The 14,703-nt window shown below is 41.2% G+C and overlaps 2 protein-coding genes across 7 annotated transcripts in view; one reads left to right on the top strand and one right to left on the bottom strand.

The window, feature by feature from the left end:
- Window positions 1-10,552, top strand: part of CCDC90B (coiled-coil domain containing 90B) — a 28,862-nt gene extending 18,310 nt beyond the window's left edge. For 5 of the 6 annotated variants that reach the window (XM_073335953.2, XM_073336000.2, XM_073335989.2 and 2 more), the window contains one exon: window positions 637-5,323. In XM_073335953.2, the coding sequence (XP_073192054.2) occupies window positions 637-692 (56 nt within the window). In that variant the 3' untranslated portion in view covers window positions 693-5,323. Of the gene's footprint in view, window positions 1-636; window positions 5,324-7,660 lie in introns of those variants that run through there. The other variant, XR_012157916.2, reaches the window with a different exon arrangement.
- A 1,315-nt stretch (window positions 10,553-11,867) lies between these two features.
- Window positions 11,868-14,703, bottom strand: part of ANKRD42 (ankyrin repeat domain 42) — a 29,911-nt gene continuing 27,075 nt past the window's right edge. Inside the window, exon 12 of the mRNA XM_073317121.2 lies at window positions 11,868-12,235. Coding sequence (XP_073173222.1) covers window positions 12,140-12,235 — 96 coding nt within the window. The 3' untranslated portion in view covers window positions 11,868-12,139. The remainder of the gene's footprint in view (window positions 12,236-14,703) is intronic.

Here is a 14,703-nt window from a genome sequence, read left to right as displayed (position 1 = left end):
GAGATCTCGACCTTGATCAATGTACCTTAACTACAAGTAGCAGTAAACTTCCCAGTCAAGTTTTCAAAGAAACATGCTTTCAAATTTGGTAATTTATGTAAGCTTTAAAGAAAACAAATTGAGCTCAGATGAGATTCATTTCCCAGTCTGCCTGTAGACAGTAAAAATTACACAGAATTGGAGGTGGGTGAAAGGGAAGTAACCAAACAATTGTGGAATTGAGAAAGCAAGTCCAACAATAAGAACTGAACATGGTTAACCCCCTCTTAACCTTTGCTAAACTGCTGGTTCAATAAGTATAGAAGGACAGTTGTTGAGATTTCACACACTCTGCTCTTAGCTACCCCGACATTGTACCAGTTATGTGTATTGTCAACTGAGTTCTCTCTTAGTTGAAACATCTTTTTGATTTGTGTACTGAAAACGTGTCATAACTGCCCCAACCCTTAAAATAGTTTCTGTACAGAAAGGTTTGAAACTTAGAGAGAAGCACTTTTTTAAAATAAAATCTGTTTTAGATTGTCTCGTATCATCTAGAGTTCTATACATCCTTCTGTCTGTGGCAAAAATGAATTCCTTGCATGTAACACAAGGCGATATTGAGTGTTATATTAATTATTTCCTTTCTTTTTATAGCTTCTGTTTTCACTTGCCTAGCAATAGCACTGGGATTTTATAGGTTTTGGAAATAGACCCAGTGGAACTACTGCACTACAGATAGAGGAAGAAAAGGCCACCGACATCATGGAACATCTGTTTGGTCATACTGTGTTCGCTACTGCGGGTATTCGTAGTGCCTTTGTTCTTGTATTGATAATGTGTACTAAAAAATATCCTCTGTAATAATAAAGGTCAAAATAGTTAGGGGCAATAATAGGAACCTTTCCTTAACTTCTAATTGATTCTTCAGTGGCCCTTTTTTCAAAAACCTCATACAGAAGAAACATTGAATCTGTGTTTATATAAAATCAGAATGTTTTTTGGCATAAGAATCAAAGAACATGTCCTATGATTGATTTTGGAAAGGTTCTGTTCTCATGAACATTTATCCCACTCTCACGTCCCCGCCAAAGGAAAGTGTTTACCATCTGATGTGACCAAAGGCAAGGAGCTATCCTACTCTGAGACTTCTGTGCATCTTAAACTACTGGAGCTGCAAGTTTACGTTCCATCCCGATTCTCCTCTCCCCTGCCGGGTGAGATGTGTCCCCCACCTTTATAAAATTGTTAAAATAAAGCCTTTTCAAAAGGATCCCTTTCCCAGCATAAAGCTGAGTCTTATAGATTAAAAATAACTAAAATGCTCACCCCTTCTTTGACAGTTTCCTCCACCCATACAGCCAAACGATTTTTTAACTCCCTTGTCTGAGGGGAAATGTCACATTTGGCAATGTGTGTGTATAACTCCCTGAGCAAGACAAAGGTTGGCTTTTGACTCCTTTCTGTTGCTGGAGATACAGAACTCGCCTATATGGTCCATATCCTTTACCTGAAAGCAGAATCTGGCTTGAAATGTGGAAATCTTACATTTCTTTCATGAAACTGCTGATGCTCCTGCCTCCAGATCCCTCTAGAAAGCGGGTGAGCACCATAGTCCTTGGGAAATAAATTGGTCCCACTGACTGTTCTAAACCAAACTTAAATCTTGATCTCTTTACCTTCTGCCAATGGCTGATAAATTTCAACATTAAGACATGACAGGATGGGAAGATATTTTTGCAACGTTTAAGCAACCAATCGTATTTTAGTTAAGTCCTTGTCGCAGGAGATTATTTTTCACCACAAGTGTAATTAAGTAACAGTGTTATACCAATAAAATAAAAACCAGCAGGATCTTATTAAAGGGAAAAAGGCAGAATACCACATTTATTGTGAATACAGAAAGAATCCTAGTAAGCAGTTAGTTATAGCTATAACATCACACACACACACACATACGTACATACGTTCTGCAAGGTTGTTATCATAGTTACCAGCCTTAGAGTTGCTCATGCAAGTCACTTGCTCATGCAAGTCACTGGCCAGGTGGCCTGGACATGAAGAGGGAGCAGGGCCTTGTCAGATACTCATCTGATGCTCCTGGAAGTTGGTTTGCAGAATCAGACCCCAAAGTTCTCACTTTTTAGAGTCTATTTTTATAGGAATTTCTTCCTATGCCAGTCTCTGGGAATTGCTTCATCATGCTGTTGCTGAAGCAATTCCCAGATAGCACATTCCTGACGGCTCCAAGATGTTATCTTGTTCTTTGGTTCTCCCATTCTTGAGGCTGTTGGGTGGATTCCAGTCTGCCCTCCGGGGGGTCCTCTGGTTATTTCCACTTGACGCCTTTTTCAGCCGATGGACACTGGATTCTTAGGCTGGCACCTCCCTGATCATTCAGTTATTATCCACACCAAGCATCCATCCACATACATCCTCTATCTCTATTTTAATCACAATTGTTAATACAGCAAAAGGGCGGGGAGTCTCTGGGTGCTGTTTCTGTTGTTAGAGTATTGCTTTGAGTCTCTCTCTCTGTGTGAATTGCTTTGAGAACAGACTCTATCTTAGAATGTACTAACACAATTAGCAGCTTGCAAGTTTCACACATAGAGGGAGAGAAACAGCACCAAAACCCAAGAGACCTCTTCATTAGTAATACCCTGGAATTGAAACTATGGGGAATCAAACTCATTTGTGATTTTTAATACAGAACTTCTTTAATATGATCCAACATAATCCCCCTTTTGACACTAAGATTTATAATCGTCAGTGTCACTTTCTATGTAGCCTATTCAAGAGAAAGTACTGTGAGGCAATTTGAGTTTGTGATTCCAATTCATGCCACATACATGATCCTAGTGATGTATCTTTACTATAAGGTTCTGGGGCAACAGGCAAGGTGAGGCACACCCATATTTGAGGAGTCCATTCAGTACAACCTCTAGTGTCCAATAGCTTCCCTCCCTCCCCAGCCCACTGGCTCAAGGTCCAGGGTAGCCAGAAGGATCCCATGTGTAATATGGGGAGTGGGTTAACCTTCAATACCTTTGCCTCCAGGGATTGTTGGTGTGCAATTTTGACAACAGTTTCTCCCATTAACAAGTCTGGTTTACAATACTGGAAACATATTGCATCCATTCATATTGATAAGTGTCAAACAATGATCTCTTTTTTAACAAATGCATCAAACCCTTAATATTTCCCAATATGACCCAGAACATTTTGTGTTCCAAAGTAGCTAGTGCAAGTATCTGCATTTCAGTGCATCCCATAGCTATGGCTGTGTAGTTTCCTATTTCTAATATTTTTTTTTCTTGTGGATAAGCCATGTGGTAGTATTAAGCCATTACTAAAGATTCCATCGGCCTTTTAGGTTACGCAGACCAATTTGGACCAAGTCTACATTGGCATGTACTTGTTTTTGTATCAGGCTGTCCTGTAGCTGGGAGAGAAAGCTTAATTTATTTTTAAGTTCCTGCAGGTCTTCAGTATTTTTTTTTTAAACACACAACAGTGCTAGCAACAAGACAAAACATAGAACCCAGAACACAATTTCTATTGTGACAGTAGATTCATGGTATTGGGTTGCTTTTCAGCTGGCATCAGCTTTTCCTGATTTTCTGAAAGACAAAAAGAACATGTTTCTACCCCTTTTGGGGTGGCAGATTATTGCTTAAAATATTTCTTTTACAAATACCCTTGCTGATTGCAGGCAAAACAGAGGAATTGCCCCCACATTTTCCTGTTTTTGTTCTATAGGCAGGCCAGGTTTCAATGGCTTTTATCTTTTAAGGGTTATGGGGAAATTATCCCACTGTTTAGTCATTAAATCCCTGAGTTTTCCTTCTTATACAGCAGACCAAGTTTATAATGTTTTTCCTGCTGTGTTAAGCTTTAAGTTTTATTTACAGGTAATAACTGAGAAGCATCATTACCATACGACCTTAAAGGATTTTTCCAAAAATCATACACACTATACGTTGTTACAGAGATACTTATTATCATTAAATTTATTAAAATTATCTTGTTATCCCATGCCTTTTATTTAGACAATTTGTTTGCTGACCAGGTATGTCCTTTATCTGCAGCTCCTTTGTGCTGCTAGTTCTTTCCTTCCTTTATCATTTAGGTAATTTGCATTTTCACAGAAACTTCCTGCTTTTGGATTTAGAGCCATCAGCAGCTCAGAGAGTCTATCTTAAAAGGGACACAATCAGCTTTCACCAGAGTTTTGATTACTTTTAACTTCTGCTTCCAAAACACACAGCAATCTGAAAAAGACAACCCAACCTATTGTGGCTCCCTTTGGAGCCCTAATAGCATTTTAATTAAGTAGCATGGTATGTTTGCATTTCTTTTGCCCCTTCTATAATATACCCTGCACATGTTCTTGGGCAAATGCACATTCCTTCCATAGTTTAACTTCTATAACATTATCCAGATCCATTTTTACATAAGGTGTCACTATTTCTTTTTTTGCTTACAGAGTTTTCATGTACCTTTATCAAAGTGACAGTCTGATTACTCAGAGCCATTTTAAGACTAAGTGTTTCTAACATTGCTTCTTTTTGTTTTGTGCACCTCACCCCTGCTGTTGCTTCAGAGAGGCACTGTCTTTTTTTTATTTATTTTTTTTACTACAACTCTCATCTGCTATTTTGTTACAAAAACAAACAAACAAAAAACAAACAAACAAAAAGAATCCAAAATTTTTTCTTTTTTATATTCTCCTGATTTTGACTGCCCTGCTGCAGCCACAACTTAAAAACATTTTAAATTTTGTAAAACATTGAGTTACCTTTTAAGGGTTAAATGCCAAATCCCAAAGCCAAACAACACTAATTACCTGTGTCTAGTAAAAAGGTCTGTCAGTTTTGCAACTTTGAATTAAAGAGTCAAATGGATTTTTAGTGGCATTATTTAAAACAAAAACAAAACTAACTGGTCCTTAGAACTTTACATATTTACACACACACAGACAGATACATACACATTTTCTTTTCCTTAACATCCCTTCCACACTGCTCTGTTTTTTACATCTTACATTCCCTTTATACATTTGAGGCAGTTAAGTTCCAATAGAACCCTCTTATGTTCTTTTAGCAAATTTGACTAAATTGTCCAGTCAAATGATTTTAAGTTTATTTTTGCCTGGTTAATTTACAGACATTCCTTTGGAAAAGGGCCCATTTTTCTTTCAGAATGGCTGCAAAGAAACCAAGAATGCTCTTTCTCTAACACTTTTCCTTTTTAACATTTTCGGTTAAAAGTTGTTTGGGTGAAATACAAAGTTTAACTGCTTAATTCCCTCCAGCCTCTGCAGAGTTAACTTTTTTTTTTTTTTTACTCTCTTTTCTCTTTGTAATTATGCCTGGGGGGGCCGTACATAGGACCTTCTCCCCCTTTACCTGCCTCCCTCCAGCCTCTGCAGAGTTAACTTTTTCACTCTTTTTGTATTCCTGGAGTGCCTCTTTCACTATTTTCAGCTGGCTTTGGGTATTTGTAGCCAGCACCTTCCAATTGTCTGCTCCCTTTTCCGTTTGTGCCTTTTCCTCTTTACATGAAGACAAGCGGAGGGAAGAATCCTTACATGCCTCCCACAACAACCAAATTGCTGCTGCATCTCTTTTGGCAGCACTAGAAGGTTTGTATATGAGGGTATACTGAGCCAATCTATCCTCTAGGTCCGAAATAGTGCAGACATCAGCTAGGGCTTGTTTAGTCCAAGGACTGTGCCCAAATTTTTGAAGGATTTGTTTAAAAGGTGTAATTTCTTTAACAAAAGGTGAGGTTGGAGTTCCTTCTGATTCCATTGCTCCCTCTGGTACTGGCTCACCCTGTTTTCTTTTAAACATCTTAACATGGATATTTCAATCTCTTTGTCACTGCTGGTATTACTTAGCAAGTGACACAGCCTAGATTCTGAAATCATAGCTTAATCTATGTGTTTTTCCCCTGCTACCTTCCCAGAGGCCAGCAGGTCCAGTTAACCTATTTCTCCCTGCTACCTTCTCGGAGGCCAGCAGGTCCGGTTAACCTGTTCTTCCCTGCTACCTTCTCAGAGGCCAGCAGGTCCCCTGCTACCTTCCCGGAGGCCAGCAAGTCTAGTTTAATCTGTTTTCCCTGCTACCTTCTCGGAGGCCAGCAGGTCCCCTGCTACCTTCTCGGAGGCCAGCAGGTCTGGTGTAATCTGTTTTTCCTGCTACCTTCTCAGAGGCCAGTAGGTCCCCTGCTACCTTCTCAGAGGCCAGCAGGTCTGGTTAACCTAATAGAAATGCCTAGCTCACTAGAGCTGGCGGTGTGCACACCAATATTTACAATAACTGAGGTTTTTTACCAATATTCCCCCTTTCGCATTTCTCCACCAAAATGTTATACCAATAAAATAAAAACCAGCAGGAACTTATTAAAGGGAAAAAGGCAAAATACCACATTTATTGTGAATACAGAAAGAATCCTAGTAAGCAGTTAGTTATAGCTATAACATTCCATTCAATCTCATATTCATTCACACACACACACACACACACACGTGTACGTTCTGCAAGGTTGTTACCATAGTTACCAGCCTTAGAGTTGCTCATGCCAAGCCGGTGGCCTGGACATGAGGAGGGAGCAGGGCCTTGTCAGATGCTCATCTGATGCTCCTGGAAGTTGGTTTGCAGAATCAGACCCCAAAGTTCTCACTTTTTAGAGTCTATTTTTATAGGAATTTCTTCCTATGCCAGTCTATGGGAATTGCTTCATCATGCTGTTGCTGAATCAATCAGCAGATAGCACATTCCTGACGGCTCCAAGATGTTATCTTGTTCTTTGGTTCTCCCATTCTTGAGGCTGTTGGGTGGATTCCAGTCTGCCCTCCGGGGGGTCCTCTGGTTATTTCCACTTGATGCCTTCTTCAACCAATGGACACTGGATTCTTAGGCTGGCACCTCCCTGATCATTCAGTTATTATCCACACCAAGCATCCATCCACATACATCCTCTATCTCTATTTTAATCACAATTGTTAATACAGAAAAGGGCGGGGAGTCTCTGGGTGCTGTTTCTGTTGTTAGAGTATTGCTTTGAGTCTCTCTCTCTGTGAATTGCTTTGAGAACAGACTCTGTCTTAGAATGTACTAACGCAATTAGCAGCTTGCAAGTTTCACGCATAGAGGGAGAGAAACAGTACCAAAAACCAAGAGACCTCTTCATTAGTAATACCCTGGAATTGAAACTATGGGGAATCAAACTCATTTGTGATTTTAATACAGAACGTCTTTAATATGATCCAACAACAGTGCCAATGCTTAGTTCCATTCTTTACAGGTAACTATGTTCCTATTGAGTAAATATTAACTCTGCGTAGTCTCTGTACAGGGGGGAGAGGTTTTGTATACAGTACTGTATAGAGGCATTTTCAGGTGACTCTGGTTTACTGTTTACAAATTGAATTTGCTAGTGTCCTGTGAATTTTATATTCTGTGTATGAAATTATGTATTTAAACACTCCCTTGTAGCATAATAAAATTAAGTTACATTGCTGTCCAAGAACATGGAGTACAATTTACCAATTTGTAAAACTGAGATAACATCTTACAGTAAGAATAGTTATTCTCCTAAGAGCTGAGGCTACTCTATTTGTATACATTTCTGTGGTGACCTAGAATCCTATTTTCGATGTCTCCAACTCAAGGAATATTTCCAACACAACTCTGAACAACATACTAACCCATAGAGACCTTCGTACCAAGACTACAAAAAGAAGGATTCTGGGTGGATTCCTCCTGAAGGTCGAAACAACAGACTGGACTTCTGCATAGAGTGTTTCCGCCAATGTGCACGGGCTGAAATTGTGGAAAAGCAGCATCCCTTGCCCCATAACCTCAGCCGTGCAGAACACAGTGCCATCCACAGCTTCAGAAACAACTCTGACATCATAATCAAAAAGGCTGACAAAGGAGGTGCTGTCGTCATCATGAATAGGTCTACCAATGTGATATATGCCATCATGTGCCAGCAATGCCCCTCTGCCTACATTGGCCAAACTGGACAGTCTCTACATAAAAGAATAAATAGACACAAATCAGATGTCAAGAATTATAACATTCAAAAACCAGTCGGAGAACACTTCAATCTCTTTGGTCACTCGATTACAGACCGAAAAGTCGCAATTCTTCAACAAAAAAACTTCAAAAACAGACTCTGACAGACTGCTGAATTGGAATTAATTTGCAAACTGGATACAATTAACTTAGGCTTGAATAGAGACTGGGAGTGGATGGGTCATTACACAAAGTAAAACTATATTTCCCCATGTTTATTCCCCGCCCCCCTCTCCCCCACCTCCCCACTGTTCCTCAGATGTTCTTGTCAACTGCTGGAAATGGCCCACCTTGATTATCACTACAAAAGGTTCCCCCGCCCCCGCTCTCCTGCTGGTAATAGCTCACCTTACCTGATCACTCTCCTTACAGTGTGTATGGTAACACCCATTTATATATGTGTATATAAATCTCCCCACTGTATTTTCCACTGAATGCATCCGATGAAGTGAGCTGTAGCTCACAAAAGCTTATGCTCAAATAAATTGGTTACTCTCTAAGGTGCCACAAGTCCTCCTTTTCATAGAATCATAGAATATCAGGGTTAGAAGGGACCTCAGGAGGTCATCTAGTCCAACCCCCTGCTCAAAGCAGGACCAATCCCCAATTAAATTTTCTTTTTGCGGTTACAGACTAACACGGCTGCTACTCTGAAACCTGTACTCTATTTATGTATTTTCCTTGTATGTGCTCTGTACCTAGAGAATTAATTATTTTTTCATCCCTTTGTATGATAGATTTAGGTGTGTTACAAGTAAAGGTTTTAGAGAATCACTTGAGCCTATTCTAAACACCATATTTATAGTTAAGGGTCTACTTAAATCACAGAACAATCACACATTTTTTGCAGGTTGGTCATGGCATAAATAGCAAATTCGCAGATGTTTATGCGGTGACCAACCTACAGCGGATTTCTCCACAGCGTTTCTCAAACTGGGGGCCCCAACCCAAAAGAGGGTTGCAGGCCTGTTGCAGGGCGCTTATGGTACTGTCACCCTTACTCCAGCAGCCGTGCCGCCTGAAGCTGGGCGGCAGGAGAGTGGCAGCTACTGGCTGGGTGCCCAGTTCTGAAGGCAGCTCCCCCACCACCAGCAGCAGAGAAATAAGGGTGACATGGCATTGCCGGCCTTACTTCTGTGCTGCTGCTCCTGGTGGCGGCACTGCCTTCAGAGCTGGGTGCCCGGCCAGCAGCCACTGCTCTCCACTCTCCCTTCAGACTGGGCAGCCAGAGACCAGATTTTCATGGTACATGACTTGATTTTCATGGCCGTGAATTTGGTAGACCCCTATTTATTCATCTTCCAGTGTACCTCAACCATTTCCGTTTGCAGCATCCACTTCTAACTGATCCACAAAGGGCTCTTTGCAGTGATGAATACTACACAAATATTTGACACCAAAAATGACTGGTAATCACATCTGCAGTTCTCTTCCACAGATCATGATTCATTTGCTCTCAATAGGTAGAACCCAGGAGTTGCATTTCCCCCTGTCATTACCTGCTCCTCAGTAATGGCTAATCAGTTTTAAGATTTGGTATCTGCCAAACTGACATACTGTAAGGAAGGATAGTTACATGTCTGAATTGGGCATAAAGGAATCTGAATTTAAGGCATCTGGAAGAAAGGGCAAGTTACTCCAAGTTAGATTCTCCTCTGAAATTGACCTATAATCTTTATTACCCAAAGAATCCTCAAAATAGAGGAATCATCACCTCCTGTTCCTTAAATATCCCTCCCCATTACGTGACTGTTTCTCACGTGAAAGGCAACACTTTTATTCTTTGTTCCCCCTTCGTAATCATTTTAGTCTTCCCTAATTGCATGGAATTGAGTAAATTTCTACTGTGGATGTATGTGTTTTGTTGAATGGAATGTGTCTCATTGCATGTGCAGCAGGCTCATTAAAACCAATGTAAGTTCTGAGAACAGCTTGATGGTAGGCTTAGGCTTAATGGCTGCAGGGGTAAATTGGGATCTAGGGAGCATTAGTTGTTCGGAATTTTCTGTCTGATTATTGTATGTTTTCAGTCATAGAACTTTTTATTTTATTCACCAGCTTCCCTCAGCTTTCAGAGTTGTGTTTTCTTGGCTTCTTTCTTTCTTGATTCTGCAGTATTTTTGTATATGGAGGGCTTGAGTTAAATTTAAAAGGTCTTTCTCCACTGCTCATCCTACTTTTGCAAAATAAATGGCCATTCCAGCAAAGTGTTGACATCAATGTGAGTCATTGGGCAGCTAGTCGTATGCTTGGAGCCTATGTTTTATGTTGCATCTTCCTGACCTGCTGCTGCTATGTGCTACAAGGGCCTCTCCCCAAAACTTCCCCTTAGCCTGTGATGAACCTTGCATCCAGGGCAAGTATATCCTCGGCCATTAGGCACTGGGAGCCCATACGTTTGTTTTCCCATTCAAACAAAGCTGATTTCTCCTAACTAACCATGGGAGGAGGCAACACCGCTATATTAAATGCATTTGCTGGAAGTTTGTGTGTGTGTGGTTTCTTTATATTTGTTCCTGAAAACTATTCTAAGTATATTGGTAATAGTGTCCAGTTTTTGGGTTCTTATACTAAGTTTGGGTTAGGGGGCTGTAGGTTGTAGAGTTGTGGGAGGACTGCAGAAAATATTTTGGAAAATACCTGCCCTTTGATGTAATATGATGTGTTCAAAGGGCAAAAGATTTTTCTCTCTGAAGGTATTTTGATGACCCCTGAGGAAAAATACCGTCAGCCTGGGGTGATGAGTCAGAAAAGGGAACTCCCTCAAATGCAGAGAAATCACCCTAACCTTCCCTTCAGTTTGATCGCAGGATTTTCACAAGAGATTGAGAGGAAAAACCTCTGAGCATATCCCTGCTACATTTAATTCATTTGTAGTGTGAAATCTGAGCTTATATTTAATACCTCTGTACAGATCAGCCAAAAGTCAGGATTGTTCTATAAACGTTTTAATTTATTCAGAAGTATAACTACTTTATGTGATGCTTTGGATTATAAAGTATTGCAAATGCCGCACAGTCACGACCAAGGGCCAAATTCTTCTACTTCTTGTTGGTTTCAATGTTTTTTACACAACTGTAATTTGGTCCTGAGTGTGTCTCAGGGGTCTGGATAGTAAAACTCAACTCCTTTGTCCCCTTTAACTGAAAACGTATTCCTTAAGCATGAAATCAGCGTAAGGGAGTTTGCTGTTAAGTGATGACCACGTGAGGAGTTGGCACAGCCGGATTATTTACACAAGCAGGTATTTGTAGGGTGTATATACGGTCATTATATAGTTGCCCCATAAGTTGCCCTGTCTCTTTTCCTTCTGTCATTTGAATTACTTTTTCATATAAGTGACATATGAAAGATGTCAATGTCCATGTCTTAGTGAAAGACATGGAAGAATTTGGATAAACAAGAATACTTGGTCTGGAGGTTCAGTTAGAGCAAGTCTCTGCAGAAGTACTTAACGCATTTATCTCTTCTGAGTATATGATGAAAACCACTTATTATGGATAAAATTTTCAAAAGCTCCTAATTTTCATTGAAAGTCCAGGGGCCTTAGGAGCCTAGCTCACTTCTGAAAAATTAAGTGCTCTTGAAAATTTTACCCTATATGATTTGCTAATTAGTCACTACCCTGTGCCAGTATAAAAAGGAAAAAAAAAAATCACCATTGCAGAAAACAGTGTCTCTTTCCTCAATAAGATTTATCTTTAAGCAAAGAAACTGGTACATAGCTAGTTAAAACCACAAAGATCGGAAACCATACGTGATGTACAGCATTAAGCTGTAAATATACTATATGCACACTTCTGTAGTACCTTGAGGGTTGTCTTCTACAAGTGTCAAGGTAGTGCTATTACATAACATTTCCACTCCCTCCTGTGAAATATCAAAATGTGACTTACACAGATACCTCTCTGAAAGTTAACCCTTGTTTGGCATGAGTTTAGCTCATGGCAATATTGTCTGATGTGGCCCTGTCCTGTCACTCTTAGCGTTGCATTTCCTGTGTGAACACCCTTCTCTAACTCTGTCAGTCTGACAAGATGGATACAAAACAGCAACTCTCAATTCGCACCTCAGTATCGTCTTACAAACACTCCGCCGGGGCTGCCTGGTGGCTTTTTCTTCATTTTCTTTTTCTCTTTGCCTAAATTAGAGGCAGCCTCGCCTTCCTAAAAAGAGAATATAAAAGCCATTAAACTTCAGTCACTCACCTACACCTGCTTCCTTAGCAAGGGAGGATTTTAAACCACATAAACTCCTTTGAACAGTCACAAAATGCTGTCTTACAGGATAAGATATATAGTAATAGCCAGGATCATGGCTTATTCTAACACTCAGTTATTGAGCCTGTAGTTTGGAAAACAAGCCACTGGAATGACCGTTTTCTTATATCTCACTTTTCTTTCCTTCTTCCCCTCCAGCCACCCTTACCACCCCTGCCAGCAATGTCTTCACCCCTAACTAGCTGATCTGATCTGCCTGCCCCCCCACTATTTGCCTAAGGTGAGGCATGAAGCAGATGGAGGTGCCACCTCCCTATTAGACAACACTCCCTTTCTGGGATAGATACATCTACAGCTCACAGATGTTCAGCTTCATGCTCCTGTCATTTGTTTTAAGAGAGGGGTGAAGACTTGAAAAAGTGTAGTGGTGCAAACTGAACAGAACTTTTATTTCAGCTGTGGTGTGGTTCAGTGCTGGCTGCAGGGCACCAAGAAGCTTGCAGAGTATTCTGTAAGTGCCACAGATATAACACTTTTTTCTGAACAGTCATTAATACGTTGGTGTTTGTTGTTAACAACCAAGTCTCAATTTCAAACCCAAGCTTGTTCTTTTCATTAGATGCACTTAAAATACTGTAGACATTTGGGAACTTTCTGAAAAATTACCTGCTTTCTTTTTTTTTTGTGCATCTTTTAAGTGAGAAGGTCAATTGCTGAGTGGGGACAACAGGGAGGTTTGTGTGGCACTCAGAGATTGCATTAACTCTGCGTATCCCAGAGACTGAAAGAGAACTGGGGCCTTAAGCAGTCTCTATTAAACCAGCGCAAGCACCCAATCCCTCAATGTTAGTGGAGCCGGAAATACCCCTGAAAGTTGAGTCAGGTGTATATCAAAAGGAAATAATAGCAAGAATATCGATTTCACAGGTAGCATTGTGACATTTTGATTCATGAGGCTATGGATAATACAAAGAATACAAATGTGGTACTTTAGTCAAGGTACAGCATGCCGACATTTACGGGGTCGGACAAGATGCTAGCAATGCTGCCCTGGTTTACTGCAGTACTTGGGATTGTCTCCATTGCCATCTACATTGGTTTTAATTCTGAAACCAAGCAGGAGGAGATGGGAAATTCCAAAGATGAAAGCTCAATCGCTCACCTCTGATGTGGGTTAGAGGTGGCAGAGTCCTCTTGTGGAGCATAGCAGTGTGAAACCAGAAAGGACCCCTCTGCCTGATGCAGAGGTGGATTTGAAAATGAATCTGCCTCAGTGAAAGAAGTTTCCGCTCCCCTGTCTGAGAAGCTATTGAAGTGGCTACCACTGTTAAACTGCAGCCCAATTGTGCCCTTTCAGAGAACTGATATAAGGGAGTAAAATATACCCCTCATGTAGCTGTACTGAGTGAAATGGACTGATGCAGCTGCTAGAGTAGCCCCAGGTTTTCCAAAACTCCCTGGTGAGCTGATGTCCTAGCCAATGCCCCGGGGTTGGGTCATGGAAGCAGAAAGTGATGGCTTTTCAGCAGCACTGGGGGGAGGGGGCAGCAGGCAAGGAGAGGAGCTTAGATGGGATGCAAAGGTCAGGGGCAGTTGTGTGGGAGCAGCCATGGGTGAGGGAGAGAAGGGGGGAAGCAGCCATGAAGCAGGAGACGGGGGGAGGGCGTGAGGGGAGTAGAAGCACTCATAAAGAGAGTAGTGTTGAGAGAAGCTAGTTGAATAGATGTGGGATTAGCTATGAGATAGAAAGCCTGGGGGTTAGTGAGAAATGGGACAGTTATGATTGCAGGTTATGCAGTTGGCTGAATGCAGTTATGAATGGGGCCTGTGGCATCGTGAGATTGAAGGAGACAGAGATTAGGGTTGGGCACAGACATGGAGCAATTTTATAGCCCTCAGTGGCTATGACATGAGTGGCATTTCCACATAAAACCCACTCCTTTTTAATTGCCCAGTCTTGCTGCCAGTCTCACCAGAGGCCATAGACAGAGACCCATGGAGACTGAGCTAACGTCTCACCACAAGAAACAGTGGGCAGCTCCAAGTTAGGGCTGAGGCTGGGACAGAGCACTGTGGGAAAGTTTCTGCTGCTGCAGTCTGTGCAATAGCTGCCTTGTGGGTAAATGAAGAACTCTGTCTCTGATGCTGTTAATCAGGCACCAGCATGAAATTGCGTATTGACGCTTGACAAAGATTGGGGTGCTGGTGAGTTGAGACCACTAGCTATCATGCGGAGAAAAACTGTCTCATTGTTTCCGTGTGATTCCCCCATCTGTCTGTATCCCCCTGTTGTTGTCTCTTTCTTATAGATAGATTATAGGCTCTTTGGGGCAGGGACTGTCTTTTGTTCTGTGTCTGTGCAGCGCCTAGCACCATGGGGTCCTGATCCATGCCTCAGAATCCTAGGTGCTATA

Source organism: Lepidochelys kempii, chromosome 1 (genome assembly GCF_965140285.1).
Source record: "Lepidochelys kempii isolate rLepKem1 chromosome 1, rLepKem1.hap1, whole genome shotgun sequence".
Lineage (NCBI taxonomy): Eukaryota > Metazoa > Chordata > Testudines > Cheloniidae > Lepidochelys > Lepidochelys kempii.
This window is presented reverse-complemented; position numbering and strand designations above follow the sequence as displayed.